Source organism: Hylobates moloch, unplaced genomic scaffold (assembly GCF_009828535.3).
Source record: "Hylobates moloch isolate HMO894 unplaced genomic scaffold, HMol_V3 SCAFFOLD_15, whole genome shotgun sequence".
NCBI classification, from domain to species: domain Eukaryota; kingdom Metazoa; phylum Chordata; class Mammalia; order Primates; family Hylobatidae; genus Hylobates; species Hylobates moloch.
The window spans coordinates 37475721-37495657 of NW_026652290.1; the positions used below are offsets into that span (position 1 = coordinate 37475721).

The window sequence follows — 19937 nt, forward strand, 5'->3', positions numbered from 1 at the left end:
TCTAGGCCTCAGTTTTCTTATCTTTAAAAATGAGAGGGGTTGGGTGATCCCTCAGCCCCATTTACAGAATAAGTTTTTTTGCTCTATGATTTTTTGTTAAGGATTTGAAATGACAAAAGTGTGGATGAACTCCCACAGAGACTCTGGGGTCACTGTGCTAGTGCCTGAGATGTCAGAGCCTCCCATGTGGGTATTGGCCTTTTCAGCAATTTCCATCAGCCACTCACATATGCTATGGAATCAGTGTTAGTTTTTTCAGGAGCCAGAAAACACACTGCCACCTCGTGGTAGTGACAAGGGATGGTAGGATCCGTAGAGTCAGCATGACTTTCCAAAAGGTTAAGGAAAAGAGAAGGATTCAAGCAGATGCCTCAGTATCTTGAGAGTGTGCCTTTGGAGGGAAGAAGCCTGACCTCTCACTGATCAACTTACTCCAGTTTCCTGCTAGGGAGGAGGACCAGGAGCGTGGCACCCTTGCAGACTTCGAGAGGGTGCTGAGGGCTCGTTGCCCAGGCAATGCCAATGCTATTGTCGATCTTTTCCATTTATAGGTGAGGAGTTAGAGGCTGGGGAAGTTAACCTACTTGCTCAAGGTCACGCGGGTTATAAGCAATGAAGCTGGACTTGAAACCCAGGTTCTTGAACACTGGGCACTCTCCCCCAGGACGCTCCCTAACTCTGTGGTCTGCGAGGCCCGGACACTAGCACTGCCTGCTGTTCCTCATGCTTAGAGCCCCTGCCCTCCTTCTCAGTCACTGCTTAGGCAAAGTAGCTTCTGCATGTTCTTCTAGTACCTCATGTGGGTTAATAGTAGTAGACCAAAGATATGAAATTATATTAATATTTGAAGCAAATTGTAAAGCAACTCCAGATGTGATTTTTCCATAGTTTACTTTTTCAGCTCATCTTAGATTGGAATCAGATTCTTTTTGGAAGTTGATAGAGCATATATTTTTAGTACCATAAGTAAATATACAGCAATGAGAATCCTTTGGTTGTTTGTGTTGTTGAACTACACACACACACACACACACACACACACACACACACACAGGTACAATTTTTGAGACAGGGTCTCACTCCATCACCCAGGCTGGAGTGCAGTGGCACAATCAGGGCTCACTGCAGCCTCAACTTTCTGGGCTCAAGTGATCCTTCTACCTTAGCACCCCAAGTAGCTGGGACTGCAGATGTGTACCCCACACCTGGCTAATTTTTTTTAATATTTTAATAAAGACGAGATCTCACTATGTTGTTGCCCACACTGGTCTCAAACTCCTGGGCTCAAGCCATCCACCCACCTTGGCCTTCCAAAGTGTTGGGATTACAGGCATGAGCCACTGCACCCCGCCTGAACTCGAGTTGAATAGAATATGGGGAGCTTGGACTGGGGGTGCCACTGTGTGAAGGTCACCTCCAGGAGCTGATGGGGAGAGGTTGTACTTACCATGCTGTTCTGTTTCAGGTATTTTGCACTTGGACTGCTCTATCATTATAATAACCAAGACGCTGCTGCAGTTCAGGTGAGTCTAGAAGCGTTTCCACATGATTTAAAAATCAGCACCATGTAAGTAATACTTAGTGTTACTTAAAAAAAATTCACAAGTTGATAGAGACCACTTTTGCCTGATCTACACCCTTTTATACAGAACAAAAATGATTCTGTTTTACAAAGTGAATTCCTGGAGAAATGTTGGCCAAGAGTTTTCTTCTCATTGTCTTTACATCTCCTTAAAGGACATTGTCAAGACTGAGTTTTTGAAAACTTAAGAAATGAAAATATGATTTCTCACAGTCACAAGTCATAATATATCACTGCCCTTATCAGAAAATTTAGGCAGTGAATGACAGTCGGATTTATCATTTCCACTGTTAGTGATGATCACTGTTGCCAGTGAGCTGGGCATGTTATTATCGTTGTGTCATCTGTGACAGAACCAAAGCTGATGCATGCCAGTCGCTTGCCCAAGGCCATGCATCCGTGGTAGATCTGGCATCTGAACCGCGCTCCATTGGCCCGGCAGGGGTCCTGCACCCTAATCAAAATGGCATCGATTTATTAGCATTGTCACATTTTGTATCTTACATCTTGCTACTGATCTTGAGAAAAGCCTCATCTCACACTCTGAGGAGACTTTCTCCCCTTCATTATTAGTTATGCATTTGTACTGTACCATGTTGTTTCCTGATGTGCCTCTATTTTGTGAGGGGCCAAGAACACCAGCCATATTCCCCAAGCTAAAGTCAACCTTATGACTCTGGCAAGATTGAACATGTATTTAGTGTTTGATTGCTTTGTAAGACTATTGTGGTAACCTGATGGCAGAGCAGAACAACAACAACAACAACAAAAAATGGGGTCAGGTGAATTAACACGTACCCAATGGCCAAGAGTACATTTGGGTGTCAATGATAAAATTTTCATTTTCAAAAACCTAGTGTTCTCAGTACAGCTTTATATAAGTATAGTAATAACTTTAGCAGAGCTGTAGAGAGATAGATTTGCAAACTTGAAATGATATGGGATAAATCTCCATATGTGGTAGAATTTTATATAAAATGGCACATTTCAAGGTGTGTGTGATTATTTGGTTTCAGCAATTCTGTGTTGAAGAAACTAGTATCATAAAAAGTGTTCATATGCTGACATCAGAATTCCAGAATTCATATGCCACCCCTGTTTCTGGGCTCCTTCTTGGTGCTGTGGCTTGGAGGGGTGGTGCGGTGTGCGGGTAGGTGAGGCACGCCGTGCAGGTAGTGCAGAAGGAACCCACGCAACCATCATCCTTTCCACCCCCAAGTGATGCTGCCTCATTCTGGGGTCCTGAAAGTAGGCTTCACTTAACATGGTAGGGAAGTTTCTGGCTGAAAAAGCAAAAGGCTTTTATCACTGGAGTCTATCCTGAGCCCCCTGTGCAAAAGACAGTGTGAACTCAGGGGACAGAATCACTGAAGCTTTTTTAAAAGCACAACATCTGCCTATCACAGTCCGAAGGGGACTTCAAAATCAAGAATGTCTGTGACGGAGAAGATGGAAGCAGAGCCTGGCTGATGCTTGTAGGTGAATCTTCTCTGTGTCAAGATGTTATCAGTGACTGTTTTGTTTATTTCATGAAGAAACATTTTTAATATATTCACCTCCCTGCATAAATTCTCTTTACTGTGTTATTGTTAAAAAAAGAAAGAAAGATAAAAGAACCTGGAGCTTTATTTTTTTTTTTATTTCTTGGACTATGTCTTTTTATATTTCTTTATTTCTCCAAAAAAACTAAAATTTAAGCATTTACAGTTTTTCCAACTACTTTAAAAGGTATTAAAAAGCCAAATAAGTAAACATACGCCATTTCTCAACTAATTCTAAGATACGTGCCTTTATGATTGTTTTTTCTTTTCTTTTTCTTTTTTTCTTTTTGATTCCTTTCCAGTTGTGGGTGAACATTGTGAATGGCGATGTCCAGGACTCCACACGCTCAGACCTGTATGAATACATTGTGGATTTTCTTACCTACTGCTTAGATGAGGAGCTAGTGTGGGCCTATGCTGATTGGGTCCTGCAGAAAAGTGAAGAGGTTTGTGCTTCATAAAAATGCATTCTCTTTGGTTGGGGGAGGTGGTAAAAACAGACCCCAAAAGCTTTGCTTTTAGGAGGGGAAAAGAAAGCTACATTTCAACCTCCTCCTCTGTTTTTTGTTGTTGTTATTATTCCCCTTTTAATACCTTCCCTTGAGCTCTCTGGATTCTAGCTCTAGGGCAGTTCGGCATCTTGCTGCTGAGACATTCCATTGAGAATCCCCTTGCTGGGGCAAGTCACTTGTATAGAAAAGCAAGACATAGCCAGCTTGCATTTTTAGCATCTTCTTAAGAACTTGTGTCTGTGAACCCCACTCCTCGACGCCTCAGAAGTCTGACACTGCTGTTTTCTGGAGCAGGATTAGGTGGTTGCCCTGCAGGACTTGATCTTTGGAAGGAGGAAGCACCCAGACCTGGGCCACACTGGGAAGCCTGTTGCCCTCATCCCTGCTCCCACCACTGCCAACATGGAGTTTGTGGGCCTAGAGTAGGGAGGGGAGCCATGAGCAAGACTCGGCCTGTCTTGGAGGCTGAGAAATGCTGGCAGTGAAAAAGCACCTGTTGGCTAGAGGGGAGGTAGGAGGCTCAGGACAGTATCCTTAGTAAAGCCCCACAGGTGACCACAGGTGACTGGGAAGAAGACAGCAAGCATTTCAGTTCTCATCGTGAAAAACGTATACGCTTCCATGGCTCCCCTCAGAGAGACAAAATGAGCTTTCTGATGCAGGGTGTTGGTCCTGAATGGAGAGTTTCTGAGTGCTGCATCTGCCTTTCTAAAACCTGAGTTGGAATATATTCTCATATGCTCCCTAGTGCTGGCTTCCCTGGAAAATCAGAGCCAGGCACTTGCACTTTGCATACTTGTTTCTCCATCTTTACTTTGGCTCTGTGCACACGCCTGCAGAGCACATCCTGACCCGCTCACACACACGTAAAACATGGATCTCAGTGCCATTGCAAGGTTTAGGCCTCTCTCAATGCTTATGGATGATAACAGCAGAACATACATGGAATTCAGTGTACTGCACGGTGGACAATCCCCTGACAAAGGTCATCGCTTAAACATCACAGCAACCCCTCAGTGGGCATTAGCTACAGATGAGGAAACTGAGGCTATAGTTGGTAGGGCTGGGACACAAATCCAGGCTTATAGAATCCAAAATTCATACCATAATACATGACACGTGAATGTATTGGCCTTGGAGTGGGGAGGTGCGTGTGTGCGTGCACACGATAGAACCTCCGCACGGAAGTACTCAGGGGAGGGGCAGTGGAGAGCTGCTTTCCTGCCTGCCTCACTGTCCTTTCCTTGAACCAGAGGATTGGACCAGTGCCTCCACTTGATAGACACAGGAAGGCAGCCTGGAAACTTGCTCAGGGACTGGAGGCTCAGATCTCAGATTAACCGTCTATCATAAATAACCCAGAGTAGATAATCCATGTTCAGAGAAGTGAGTTTACTGTACAGAAATTTCAGCACTTTTGATATCTTTTCACATACTGTTCAGCAACTGGCTATCCCTGTTCTTGGATGATCTTAATGTTATTATTATGGGTTGTCAAAATCTGTCACCAATATATGCTTTGTTCTTCAGTTTCCAATTTGCACGGGGTGTGTGAGGAGGGCTTCAGGGTATAGGCTGGCTTTTCTGTCTTGATTTTTTGCCCTCTGGCCTTTGACAGTGCTTCATGCTGGGCTGTTTTTCTCCATAATTATATTTTTTAAACCACTGTATTGAGATATGATTGACATACAAAAAGCTGTGCATATTTAATGAATTAAATATGATGATATTTAAATATGATGATATAAAATATGATGATATTTTAAGTGATGATTTTATCCAAAGCTTGAATGTACAGTGACCAAAATAAAGATGAAGGAAAGGTGGGTTTGAGAAGGACAGTAACTGTATTGTCGCTCCTCTTTCAGGTCGGAGTTCAGGTTTTCACCAAGAGACCTTTGGATGAACAGCAGAAGAACAGTTTTAATCCAGACAACATTATCAGTTGCCTTAAAAAATACCCTAAAGCCCTTGTGAAGTATCTGGAATATCTTGTGATAGACAAGAGACTGCAGGTGAGCACTGCAGAACTTAGACTAAAGAGTGTGGGCTGGAGAGACGGAATTGAACTAGAACACTTTTTGGCATGTGATTCTGTGTAATGTCTGCTCCCCGGGTAATCCATCCGTACTTGTTGATGGTCTGATGGGGGCCTTGAGGCTTGCAGAAAGAGACCTGGAGCAATAGGTAGCTTTATTTTTTTCTCCTTCCGTCTCACACTCACTCAGCTTTTATTTTTCCTCTCTTTTCCTTCTTTGTTATTATCCTTAAAGGAAATAAAGGGAGCTATACCTTTTTGTAGGTTATCTAAATTCTGTAGCCCTTACTTCTCAAAATAAGAGGTGACATTTTGTTCTATTCCCCATAGATGGTAAACTCATCTCAGTATCGTGGTTTCTGAGAGGGTTTCGATCCAGCAAGTGAGCATCTGCCCAGCTCATGTCAGCGCAGGCCCGGTCTCCAAGCCCTGGTTGATGGGGGAGAGCTTTGACTTTCCCACTTGAAAACACTGTCTGTCTGCTTGGCTCGCCCCTGTTTCCTGCAGAAAGAAGAGTATCACACCCACTTAGCTGTGCTGTACCTGGAAGAGGTGCTGCAGCAGAGGGCCTCCGCCAGCAGCAAGGGCACAGAGGCCACCGAGACGCAGGCCAAGCTGCGGCGGCTACTCCAGAAGTCTGATTTATACCGAGTCCACTTTCTCCTTGGTGAGGATGATCTCAGTATTGTCTCCCTTTGGGAAAAACTCATTTCAAGGGGGTGGGAGGAAGCAGAGAGAAGGGCTTTGGCACAGCTCCTGGTTGATTCCACAGGGTGATTCTTTGAGCCTCTTTTTTAAAAAATATTTTTTTTAATGAAGACAGGGTGTCACTTTGTCACCCAGGCTGGTCTCAAACTCATGGCCTCAAGTGATCTTCCTGCTTCTGCCTCCTAAGGTGCTGGGGTTACAGGCGTGAGCCACCACACTCAGCCCTTGAGCCTCTTTTGACAGAGTCAGCCTCCCTGCAGGGAGAAATGAGGCTTCTTGTGCCTCTAGAGATGGACCGTGCCTCTAGATGGACAGTGCCCTTTGATTGATGATGTTGGCGCTGCCCTGGTAGACTTTAAACATCTGTGTGTCTCTTGAGTGTCTTCATTCAATGTCAAAGCACTGAGTCATAGTTCCCTCTGATGACTTCAGTCTCTGATCAAGGCTTTGCAGTAGGCACTGCCCCCAGCGGCCCACTCCTGGGCTGCTCAAGGCTCAGGTTCCTCGAGCTCTAAGCAAGAAGGTTGTGCAGGAGTCTTGGAGGGCATCTGGGTTTCCATTCCTCAGGGGTACAGAGACCACAGTTTCTGTATTGTGTAAAGTTCCACAGTGCAGCATGGTGCTTACAACTGGTAGACTTAACTAGTTTCTTGCCGCATTAAGAATTTCTGGATTTATACTCACTGGGGTTAGTGATGTGTTTTTCTTTAATGGCCTTACTATTACTTTCTTTAATGGCCTATACTATTTTTTGACCAATAACAAAGCATATCTAACACACCTGTTGTCTCCATAAAGCACATCACAACCTTCCAGAGCTTAGGAGCGCCAGGCAGCACTTCAGCACTACACTGAAATCACCAACAAAAAGCACCAAAATGCAAAAAAGCATGGCAATAAATAGCCCGTGAAAAGGAAACGTGTAGGTAGTACAACAGCTGAAGCAAGGAGGGAGGGCGCTCCTTCTTTGGCCTCAGCTCTGCGTCAGGCTCTGTGCTTGTCGTAAATGACCTTGAAGTTGCTGCGAGTGTTGATTGGGAGGTTACAAATAAATTTCAGCGAGTAGGTGACTTTGTAAATACAGAATCCACAAATAATGAGGATTGACTAGATATGCCAGGCATAGGTTGAAACGCTGAGGCTGCCTTATGACACAGTTTCCACAACAACCCTGTGAAGTGAGGCCTGTTTTTCCTCCATTTTTACGGAAGAGTGCTGTGAAGCCCAGAGAGGTTACCTCGCTTGCCACAGGTCACACAGCCCATGAGCAGTAGAGCCAGAACACAGGTGTGGGTTGGTATTTCATGAAACCAGCAAACACTAGTTCTGGCTTGCACCTGCACCTACATTAGGACTTTCTGTGGCTATCCACCGTGCGATCTCTGTTCACTCACAGCCACTGTCCCTGACTGATCTGTGCCAGGGTGTCCCAGCTATTGAATATTTTTACTCACTCCTGACTTATCCTTTTTGCTTTACAAATCTCCTTATAAAACTCTCAGGCCAGCCACAAGTGTGTGGTTCCACCAGCTTTTCTGAGTATGTGGAGTGTGTCACTGTGCATTGAGGATACAAAGATGGATGAGACTTGGTCCTGGTCCTCAGAGACTCAGAGTTTAATTGGAATGCAGTTAAGGGCAGGTACAGTTCTAGAAGGGCCAAGGAACCCACGAGCTGTGCCTTGGGGTGGAGGGGTCAGAGGCAGCCTCCCGGAAGAGGCCCTATATGAGCAGTCATTAGGTATAAGCCTGGGCTTGCAGGTAGCATAGGGGAGCTTTCAGGCAATGGGGGTATCCCCCGCAGCACTGTGGGAGGAGCACTGGAAATCCAAACACTAATTTTGTATCCCTTCTTAGTTAGATAACTTGGGGAGATGTCAGTCTAGGGAAGTTGTAAAAACAATTCCAGCCCAACCTATCCACTTGGGGTGGCTGTGGGAGTCAAATATAAATGAGATGATAGATGTGGAAGTGTAAATCACCACAATGATCTTTTCTTAACTGTCTTTGTACCTCACCCAGGACCTTAACTATGGCAGCCACTTAGTAATTATTTGTTGGCCTTCCACTGTGAGGATGAAGGCATTGCCTATTGTGGCTTCTGTGTTTAGTGCTATAAGGGATGTACCTTGTAGGGCCAGCCCTTGGCTACAGGGGTAGCAATGTCTGCCATGTTCTTCAGGCCTAAGCAACAGCCAAGATTCAAAGGCCTATAATTTGATTATTAGTCTTGACCCTAAACTAAGGGTTGTCCTCATAATATTTATTCACAGTAGGAAGAGATCTTATAATCTCTTGAGGATGTAAAAACAGATGAGCCTCACTTCTGGTCCTTAGAGACTCAGAGTTTAACTGCAATGCAGATAAGGGCTGGTGCAGTTCTATACGGGCTGGGGTGGGAAGTTACAGATGGGGTTACAGATGGGGTAGGAAGCAAGGTGACTTTGCCAGTGAGACACAGCCCACTAAGGGTGGGGCCTTGGTCAGGAATGACGCTTTGGGTTATGTCATTTTCCTTAGGACCTGGAAGCTTAATTGCAGGTGAAACAAACAAAAAATCCTATTATTGGCAACCTTCTGTTGAATAATGTAGAGATGGATTTTGAATAATATGAGCTCATATTCCGTTCAATGAAATGTACTTTAAGTTGGAATAAAGGGGTTCAGCACATCTTTTGGGGTGAAGTAGTGTGTGTTAGAAGTTTAGGGGACATAGTGTCCTTCTATTTTAGTCAAAAGATACTGTCCTGGGAGGATAGGAGTGATGATGGAGTGACTGGAGACCTGGAAGGCTGATACTTACTGAGTCACTGGGCCTTTCTGAGGTTGTGGTTCATTTGTTCTTTTCATCCTCTGAACACTGGAGAAATGAATCATTCTGTAGTCCAGCTATACTTTTGAGTAGAGTCTGCCTTCTGTTTTACTAACACCTGGATTCACAGTGTGAAAATGCAAGAAAACCTTCCCTCAGTCATCTGGGTGGCAGCATTTGGCATTGTGAGGGAGCCAGGTTGACTTTTCCCCTCCTGAAGCCCAGAGCAGCAAGGAGTCCAGTCGCTGGGCAGGTGGCCGGTGGGCCCTTTTCTTTCTGAGCCACGGGTTCTGTCTTGCAGAGAGGCTGCAGGGAGCTGGCCTGCCCATGGAGAGCGCCATCCTGCACGGGAAGCTGGGCGAGCACGAGAAGGCGCTGCATATCCTGGTGCACGAGCTGCAGGACTTCGCAGCGGCCGAGGACTATTGCCTGTGGTGCTCCGAGGGCCGAGACCCACCCCACCGCCAGCACCTCTTTCACACGCTGCTGGCCATCTACCTGCGTGCTGGCCCCACCACCCACGAGCTGGCCGTGGCTGCCGTGGACCTGCTGAACCACCACGCCACCGAATTTGATGCGGCCCAGGTGCTGCAGATGCTGCCCGACACCTGGTCAGTGCAGCTCCTCTGCCCATTCCTGATGGGGGCCATGAGGGACAGCATCCATGCCAGGAGGACCATGCAGGTGGCTCTCGGCCTGGCCAGGTCCGAAAACTTAATCTACACCTACGATAAGGTAAGTGCCGGCCCCCACAAGCTGCTTCCTGGTCAGTCAACATTGTATTGAAGGTAGATTTTACTGATGGAAAAATAGTCTTTGTCGGTTTTTCTTTTTTCTGTCTCTATGACTACAGCACATCAATATCTGATCCTGCTCATAGAAACTGAGGTCTATGTGAGCAGAGGCAGAGGTTGGGCTGGTAGGTGTAACATCGGTGTAGTTTTTCTCCCCTTTTGGATGCTGGTGATTAAGAGAATCTGTAGGGAGGAGAGCAGCATCAGAATATCAGGCGCTTACCCAGCACGTGCTGTGTGCCAGGCACTGACCTAGGCATTTTACATCATGCTAGCATTTTGTCATCATGACAGTTTTATGCAGTATTTACTGTCAGCATCTCCATTTCACAGGAGAGGAAACTGAGGCAGAGAGCAGTCACATGCTCAGGAAGTGGGAGTGCCCAGAGCTGCCTCCCAGGCCAGTTGAGAACCCCACATTCTTCATCCCCACACTATACTCCCCTTCTGGAGACTTCTTTCTTGTGGGCCTAAATTCTTCTTTCCAGAGTGGGAATCCGACGTGTTCCCCTCCCACTTAGAAGCCTTTGCTGACGTCCCCTGTCCTGGAAGATGCAGTCCCACCTCCTTCAGCCCATCCCTCCCCACCTCTCTCTGCTTCCCAACTCATGTCCTGGCTTTAGCACAACCTTCCAGACGTGATTTGGTATTTCATACTTTGTTGCTTTTGTAAATGCTCTACCCACTGCCTGAGATACTCTTACCTTTTTCTTTGTCCTCAGCAAATGCCCAGTCAAAATTTAGCGTTTATTTTTTTCCCTTGGTGAAGCGATCTCATACCTCTTAAGTAGAGTAATCACCTTCTCTTTCCCCACTTTTACTTTGTGTTCACATTCACAACTGTCACCCTGTACTATTAGAGTTTGGGTTCTTTGAGGACAGGGAACTTCATTTCTTTATCTCAGTGTCTGTAGGGCTAAGCCTGCCATATTGAAGGCATCTAATCCATGTTTGTGGGAGGAGTGATGCAACTAAGGAGTGCAGGATGAATCGCTGAGTTGCTGCTTGATCTTGCCAATAGACCAACCTGCCTCGGTTGACACGAGTGAATTGTGTAGAAAAACTTTATAACTTTCAGAACTCAAGTCCTGTGGATCAGACAGGAACCAATGGCATTAAGACTCAGTTTCACCAGTTACTTCTAAGGAAACGGAAGGGTGTCTCCCAGGACCAGCCAGGAATCTGCCACTCGTTGGCTGCATAACTTGACTACATCCCTTATTTGTGCTTTACTTTTCTTATTTGCAAATGAGAGAACCCTGGAGTTACACTATTATATGGTCCCATTCAGCATTAACATTCATGACTTTCTAACAGGCCTTGCTTGAAATGATCAGAGCCCAGAGAATGTTGGAGAGAGGATCTTGGGTAGAAATGCCTCAGCCAGACAAGCAGCAATTACTTTGGTGAAATAAGAAAAGCAATTGTGTAGCTTTCTTCCTTGTCCAGTTACTAAGGATGGTTTTATTTACACCTTTAGCATTTCGTTTCAAGAAGTTGATATTAAAGAAATCCTCATCATAATAATAACCCGTGGAGTAATGCATGTCAACTCTGCAAAACTAGAACGTAGCCACTTTAAGTATACTTAACACATGACAACATTCTCAGTCTTGGTTTCTTCTTGCAGATGAAGTTGAAAGGAAGCTCAATCCGACTCTCAGACAAAAAGCTTTGTCAGATATGCCAAAATCCCTTTTGTGAGCCTGTGTTTGTTAGATACCCAAATGGTGGTCTTGTGCACACCCACTGTGCTGCCGGCAGACACACAAACCCCAGCTCATCCAGCCCTGGCACTCGGACTTGAAAAGCTTGGCCCAAGGGTGTGAGGGGAACTCCGAGTTCTTTCTGAGCCTGCTGGATGTGAAGAGCAGACGACCACCATGCTCTGTGTCAGCCAGCACGAAGGGAGACATTTGGGTGCCAGGGAGCCTTCCGTCCACACGCAACAAGGACTCCTCACTGCTGACCAGGCTCTATGAATGTACATGGAAAACCCCTAAAAATCCCAAAAATAGAGACATACAAGAGTTCACCTGTCCAGGTACATAGTAATCCAAGACAGAGGTCTACTTTGAGAAAAAAAAAAAAAAAAAGGGAGTCTTCCTCATGCAGTCCAGACCCAGGTGGGGGATCCCCCACCACTCCCACACTCCAACCTTTAGACTCACGTTTGCACTGAAAACGTGGCTTCGGTGTGGCTGGTGACAAAGCCCTCTCTTGCCTGGGTGAGTGGCGAGGGCACAGAGCCTCATGGGGGTCAGCCTTGCCCTCCTGCAGAGACACGTTCTCCATCCACACTGCTCACTCGTGGGCCGGTTTCCTAGGGTTACCTCATGGGCTCTGCCTTTGCCCTCAGAAACGGCTGACCCTGGAGAAGTACCTTTGTTCCTTCTTACTTCCTCTCCGGCTCTCAGCTCCCAACAGATTCTGCCTTGTGTACCCAAGCACTCACTCTTGGGTGAACTCATGCTTCTGGCTGCCTAGCAAGTGAAGATCTGTTAAGAAACTGAGAATGCTCCAAGAGAGAAGCTGCTCTCCCCGCCTTGAAAAAGCCACAGACACGGGAAACCCATGGCGGGCAAGGGCCCAGCTGTGTGCTCCTTTCCTGTCGTGGCATCTGCTGATTTGAAACTCCACGATGAACACGTTGAACTAAACATTTTTATTTAAATTTGTATCATGTTCTTAGTTGCTCTCTTGTTGAGAGTCATCTGTCCTGTTTGTTAGGGATATTTTTTCTTGTTAAAATGTACCTCCTGTTGAATACTCGGGAAATTCAAAGGGAAGCGTGGTCAGCACACACCGAGCGTTCTTTTCTGGAGAGGCCGGTTTTAGCCTCGCACCTTTAGCAGGACCGACAGCGGGTGGAAGGGCCCGTGTGCTGGACGGGGGTGTCACCTCCTAGATGGCACACCTTCCCGAGGACGTCCAGACAGGCTGTGTCACCTTCCAGCACTTTATGTGCCTGCTCTGAGGTTTCCTGAACACACAGCAACGGCCTCTCCTTCATCACAGGCCGGGGATTCCTTTTGTGTTTCTGTATAACATCGATGACGAGCTGAAGCTGTTGTCACTTCACTGCCCTCTTCAGAATTTCTTCATTGTGCTGACTGATTCTATTAGGGGCTAACAATAAAGGCAGTCTACCCACTACTATCATGCTTGGGAAACAAGCGTCAGCTTGTACATATGACAAGAGAGGACCCTGAATACACCCTCTCTTCATCAGCCCAAGCCTTACTGAGGTGGGATGAAGACCTCATTCTCTGTTCTTTAAAACATGTTTCGTGAACTAATATTGGTCCATGTATTTTTTGTCCATTTGGGACTCTAAGTGGGTCAAGAAGCAAAAGCATCCACGTGTTGTTTGGGGGGAATTGGTACCATTTTTTCCTGACTGTGTTTCAATTAACTAACGAATAAATGATGAAGAAATTCTCCTTGTAGCACAACTGTATGCTGTGTAAATTGGTATGAGCTCAAAGCCCAGTCATGTGTTATACCTGTGGGTGACTCTGTTGTAGAATGGTCATATTACTGCATATGTTATCATGACAACTTGTGAGTTTGAGTTTATATTTCTCAAAGAACAGGTTACCCGTATATGCAACATTGCGCCATTAAAAGCTCTATTTCTCTGTACACCAAATGGGTAAAATCTAGAAAAAGCTTTGCAATTTCTCATTCCTAACACAGAGGCAGAGTCTCACTCTGTCACCCAGGCTGGAGTGCAGTGGCGCAATGTCAGCTCTCTGCAACCTCCACCTCCTGGGTTCAAGCGATTCTCCTGCCTCAGCCTCCCGAGTAGCTGGGACTACAGGTGCATGCCACCATGCCCAGCTAATTTTTGTATTTTTAGTAGAGATGGGCTTTCACCATGTTGGCCAGGGTGGTCTCGGTCTCCTGACCTCGTGATCTGCCTCCCTTGGCCTCCCAAAGTGCTGAGATTACAGGCGTGAGCCACCACTCCCAGCCAACACTAGTCATTTTTATTTTTTCACTGAACATTGATCAATACTCTAAAATGTTTGTCATCCTTTAAAATAGTGGGAATTAAAGTTGAGCAGTTTTCCATCTCTACCAAATCCTTAACCACAAGCAGCATTCTATTACAGTATGAAGAATTGTCTCATGTGTTAAACTGTACTTTTCTCTAACCTTTCTCTCACTCCTACAAGGTCCTTTTCTCAAACCATATTTCTGAGAGAAATGTGTGGTTCTTTCTCACAGGCCTGCTGATTTGTAACTGTGCCATTGAATAGAGCAATTAGATCCATCCGACCTTTTTCCCCTCATTAGGTTCAGTGGAACCATTCTAGTTAAAACAGCATGAACTGAACTCAGTTTACATTCATATTCTATGGGCAATACCATTTGGTTTTTGGAACTGTTTATCTGCTGTTCCCTATCAAGTATTAATGTAGGGATGTCACTCAGGCTGCGTTGCACTGGGCTGAGTTCAGCTGCGACGCTCCCACTGACGCGTGCTTACATGTGTTTCTCACTTCCGGAGCACAGGCAGGTGGCTGCAGGGTCCCAGCTCTGAATGGATGCCCATGACGCAACTGGGGCAGCCCTTGCTTTTTGCTTGCTCTTCCACAGAAACCTTTGTCCTTGCAACTTTATCCTTTGCCCCTGATTGGGTTCCAGATACACAAAATGTACAAATGTAAACTTGCTCATTTTATTAAAATTCTTTTAGTTCTTTGTTCTTTCTGTAATTTTTTAAAATAAAAATTGCCTTGATGGAGTGATGGTTTCCACTCGCACCATACCTAGTCTAAAGAGTTCTAGAATCTGTACCTTGCTTTTCCTAGCACCTACAGAGGACTTGAGTTGCCAACCCCTTAAATTCTGCTATTGTTTTACCAAATTTTAACCTTGTCTGCTTCTGAATTTACCCAATGCATACTTTAGGGTGCTCCTTGACATTGGTTGCCTTCAGATTAATCGTGCGCTGAGGAATTCAACCGGGGAGATTTCTGATTACTTCTTATCTACTTTACCTTTTAGCCAGATACTCTTAAATAAGCCTGCTACTCTTGGATTTCTAACCCTGAGCGTATTCAAAGAACATAACTCTTACAAAATCTTACCTTTTAAATTTTGCCTCATCCCCTCCACTGTTGTTGATGGCAGGTCTTTCAGCCATCCTGGTGAATTTCAGAGCACTTTCTTGTGTTCTTTAATTCCAGGTGCTGTTCCAGCCCTGAAGAAAGGGGTATGTTCACACACATGATAATCCTCTGAGTTGTTTTGTTTTGTTTTGTTTTTTATGAGATAGAATTTTGCTCTTGTTGCCTATGCTGGAGTGCAATGGTGTGATCTCGGCTCACTGCAACCTCCACCTCCCGGGTCCAAGTGATTCTCCTGCCTCAGCCTCCCGAGTAGCTGGGATTACAGGTGCCCATCCACCACACCCAGCTAATTTAAAAAATATATATTTTTAGTAGAGACAGGGTTTCACCATGTTAGCCAGGCTGGTCTTGAACTCCTGACCTCAGGTGATCCACCTGCCTTGGCCTCCTAAAGTGCTGGGATTACAGGCGTGAGCCGCCACACCTGGCCCCCCGAGTATTCTGACCCTATCTCATGTCAGCGGATTGGGGTGAATCCCAAATACGTGTGAACAGAGGTGAGGTGTCATGAATTCACGCGTATTTGAAATTGAAGAAGCTGAGGCGCAGTGTGTGAAGGGTGTTTTCTTGGAGTTGGAGGAGGTGCCAAGCTAGATCTGTGGTTCCCACCTGCAGGTCCTCCCACCTGGGGCTTCACCAACCATGAACAGATAACCAGAACACAGCCCAGGGTGGACTCGCATTGGCTTTTAGAGTCCAACCATCGCGCTGCGGTTTTTAGAAATTCATAAAGCAACAGGTGCAATATTCTTTTCTCATTTTTACCTCATTGGTATCTGAAGGCCCATTAGCATATTAGAGAATAAGTAAGAGGGGGCCTTTAGACGTATAAACCTGACTGGAAAGGAAGACATATAGATTCACACTAACTGCATTGTGAGAATGTTACAGCGGCAGATTAAGCTAAATGGTTGGAGAGAGAGTGTGTAAATTGATGTCCTAAATGTGTCTGTCAGTGAAAGCAAAGACTGGTGTCTCAGTTAAACAGGCTGTGACTCGTGTTAGAGTAATTAGATATTAACTAACACCCCATTTGCTCTTAGCAGATCTGTCAACCTTAGCGTTTGAAATGAAAATGTACAAGAATCTAGACCATATGGACTAGAGGCCCTTTCACCTTCTCAAAAAAGCTAACTGGCTGGAGCACCGTCCAAGGCTTGTTAACAGTTGTTGGGAGATAAGCACTTGAATTAATGAAGCCTACTTTTCCTTAGCTTGCAACTGGGGGAGGGAAACAAATAGCTATCGTTCAGCCTGCAGTCCAGAGTTGTAAATTAGTTAAATGAGATCACGTGGCAAGAAGGGCTTGGAAAGCAATGCACGCAACTCAACAGGACAAGCATGACTTGAGAAGTCAAATGTCAGGTGTCAGGAGCGTGGGCCTCTTGGGGCTCTGACACACCTGGCTGTGGTCCTCGGCGAGTCAGGTCACCCAGACCTCCGTGCCTGCGTCAGTCCATTTTTGCATTGCTCTCAAAAAATATTGAAGACTGGATAGTTTATAAAGAAAAGGTTTGTTTGGCTCATTGTTCACAGGCTGTACAGGAAGCGTGGTGCTGGCATCTGCTTCTGGGAAGGCCTCGGGAAGCATCAAGCCATGGCAGGAGGCCAAGGGGGAGCAGACGCATCACATGATGAGAGCTGGAGAGAGAGAGCGAGGAGGAGGTGCCAGCCTCCTTTAAACAGCCAGCTCTCACGTGAACTAACAGAGTGAGAACTCACTCTTTACCACGGGGAGGTAATTCGTGAGGGATTCGCCCCCAGGTTCCAATACCTCCCACTAGGCCCCACCTCCAACACTGGAGGTTAATTTCAACATGAGATTTGGAGGGCGACATGCATCCAAACCCTATCAGTGGCATCGTCCAAAAGCAGAAGGTAGAGCTGGGCAGTATCTGAGTTCCCTTCTTGTATTAACCTTCTGTTCCAAGCAATGGAAGTCAGGGCAGGGTAGCAGTATGGTCTCAGCCTTCATTACCAAAAGATGTCCTCTAGGACCCAGGGTCTCAGGTGGCCCTTGAAAGCACCCAGCACAGGGACTCATGCACAGCATCCCACAGATGTGCCCCCACAGGTGTGCCTGAGCACTCCAGAATCTCATTGCATGGTTCCTTGATTCGGAAAGTGACTCTAGCCCACTCTACCCCTCAATCCTGTTTCCAGCTGGACCCAGGAGAGGAGTTGGTCTACACATACCTTTCTTTAAGTGGTTTTGAGTTGCCCCTTTTCCTCCAGCCTCTGCCTTGCCTTGCCTGTCTTGTCCTGTCCTGTCCTTTTTTGAGATAGAGTCTTGCTCTGTCACCCAGGCTGGAGTGCAGTGGTGTGATCTTGGCTCACTGTAACCTCCACCTCTGGGGTTCAAGCGATTCTCCTGCCTCAGCCTCCCGAATAGCTGGGACTACTGGTGCATGCCATCATGCCCAGCTAATTTTTGTATTTTTAGTAGAGATAGGGTTTCACTATGTTGGCCAGGTTGGTCTTGAACTCCTGACCTTCAGTGATCCTCCTACCTCGGCCTCCCAAAGTGCTGAGATTACAGGCTTGAGCCACTGTGCCCGGCTCCCCTTCCCTTTTCTCATGTGCTCTAGCTTTCTCAAGTCCTTCCTCTTTCTCTAGAGAACATTTTCCATTTGTCTTACTTGAAATATCAGTTTTTCTCTTTCACATTCCACATGTGTGCAGCTAAGTTGAGGAGGCCAATCCCCAACCTGACCTCAACAGGAATGTGAGCTAAGATGACGCGATGTGCTTTGAGCTGACTCACCCAGCCCCTGCCTCTGTCTGGTCGCCCACACATGTTTATGATTTACCTCCACAGCAATGTGCATGATAGAACTGGGGTGGTCAGTTGGCCCACCCTCCCTCACTCCCGCCTCTGCAGCCAGCACATTATGGTAAAACCCCACCAACTATTTCCAAACTATTTTTTAATACGTTGCTGACTTACAGACAGCTATTGACCGAAGCTCATAAACAGATATAACTGAAATCCTAAACTTACTTTCTTAAGAATTAGAGTGCAAGAGAGCATTTCTCAGTTGTTTACAAGACATAATGATGTACACCTCAAAAGAGATTCAGTTTCTTTGACTTCAGTCGGTTTACAAGAATGTATTCCCTTTATATAAGTAAACATAGTCAGAAACTCAAATTTGATGCCCTCCCCAAAAAAGACAGGTTATCATATTACTGTCCTGGCTATATTTAAGTGCATTTTGCATGTATGTTAATATTCTTGCCATTTTCATAGTGTATTTTTTTATTGTGGTAAAATATACATAACATTAAGTTTATCATTCTAACAATTTTTTTTTTTTTTGAGGTGGAGTCTCGCTCTGTCACCCAGGCTGGAGTGCAGTGGCGTGATCTCGGCTCACTGCAACCTCCGCCTCCCGGGTTCATGCCATTCTCCTGCCTCAGCCTCTCCGAGTAGCTGGGATTACAGGCGCCCGCCACCACGCCCGGCTAATTTTTTGTATTTTTTTTTTCAGTAGAGACGGGGTTTCACCGTGGTCTCGATCTCCTGACCTCGTGGTCCGCCCGCCTCGGCCTCCCAAAGTGCTGGGATTACAAGCGTGAGCCACCGCGCCCGGCCTCATTCTAACAATTTTTAAGTGTATAGTTCTGTGGCATAAATACATCTACATTGTTATGCAATCATCATCACCATCCATCTGCAGAACTTTTTGTGTCATCCCAAACAGAAACCCTGTCCCCATTAAACATTAACTCCCTATTTCTCCCTCCCCAGCCCCTGACACCCACCATGCTACTTTCTATCTCTATGAACTTGACTATTCTAGGTATCTCATAGAAGTGGAATCACACAGTATGTGTCTTTTTGTGACTGGCTTATTTCACTTGGCATAATGTCCTCAAGGTTCACCCGTATTGTAGCATATGTCAGAATTTTCTTCCTTTTTTATGGAGACAGAATCTCACTCTGTCACCCAGGCTGGAGTGCAGTGGCACGATCTCAGTTCACTGCAACCTCCGCCTCCTGGGTTCAAGGGATCCTCCTGCCTCAGCCTCCAAGCAGCTAGGATTACAGGCGCATGCCACCATGCCTGGCTAATTTTTTGTATTTGTAGTAGAGACAAGGTTTCACCACGTTGGCCAGGCTGGTCTCGAATTCCTGACCTCAAGTGATCTGCCCGCCTCAGCCTCCCAAAGTACTGGGATTACAGGCATAAGCCACCACACCCAGCCATGAATTTTCTTCCTTTTTAACACTGAATAATATCCCATTTCATGATTTTAAAATAGTATAATTCCCAAGAGTGTATGTGCATAGACTATTTGCATGTATTTTATATAAAATTAAAATTGCTATTTTGTATATTCATATCAACAGAGAAAAATATAACCCTATATCAGCCCATCTAAAAGTCATCTGCTTATTGTCCTAATCCCTTCTATTGGGTCCAAACAGACCAACAAGCAGAGCTCATGAATGGTCTAAGGTGGGTCCTTGAAAATGGGTTCAAAATCAGCACAAGGTCTTTGCCAACAAGGAAAGGCACAAAGGTTTCCCCATCCATGATGTGACACTTGTTCATCTGCAGAGGTCTGCGTGAAGCTGATTCAGAACGAGATCCAGACTAACTTACAGGAAAATGTGGCCAGAGCCAGGGCAGCTGCTGCCCTGTAGGTCAGAGCAGATGACAGAGTGGCCATCTGCCCTGTGTGTTTCATTAGCAGGTCTCCTAATGAAGGTTTGCATGTTTTCCATCTTTTTTCCCAACCCCTCTTCATACAAACCTCTACAACATCTTTTGGGAAGGGAAGGAGGTGTGCCGTGTGCCCAGAT

The 19937-nt window shown here is 45.8% G+C and overlaps 1 protein-coding gene across 3 annotated transcripts in view; it reads left to right on the forward strand.

Annotated features, from left to right (window-relative positions):
* Positions 1-14739, forward strand: part of TGFBRAP1 (transforming growth factor beta receptor associated protein 1) — a 72912-nt gene extending 58173 nt beyond the window's left edge. For all 3 annotated transcript variants that reach the window (XM_032176971.2, XM_058428630.1, XM_058428631.1), the window contains 6 exons: positions 1466-1523; positions 3426-3569; positions 5504-5650; positions 6181-6340; positions 9494-9927; positions 11617-14739. In XM_032176971.2, coding sequence (XP_032032862.1) covers positions 1466-1523; positions 3426-3569; positions 5504-5650; positions 6181-6340; positions 9494-9927; positions 11617-11793 — 1120 coding nt within the window. In that variant the 3' untranslated portion in view covers positions 11794-14739. The remainder of the gene's footprint in view (positions 1-1465; positions 1524-3425; positions 3570-5503; positions 5651-6180; positions 6341-9493; positions 9928-11616) is intronic.
* The last annotated feature ends 5198 nt before the right edge of the window (positions 14740-19937 follow it).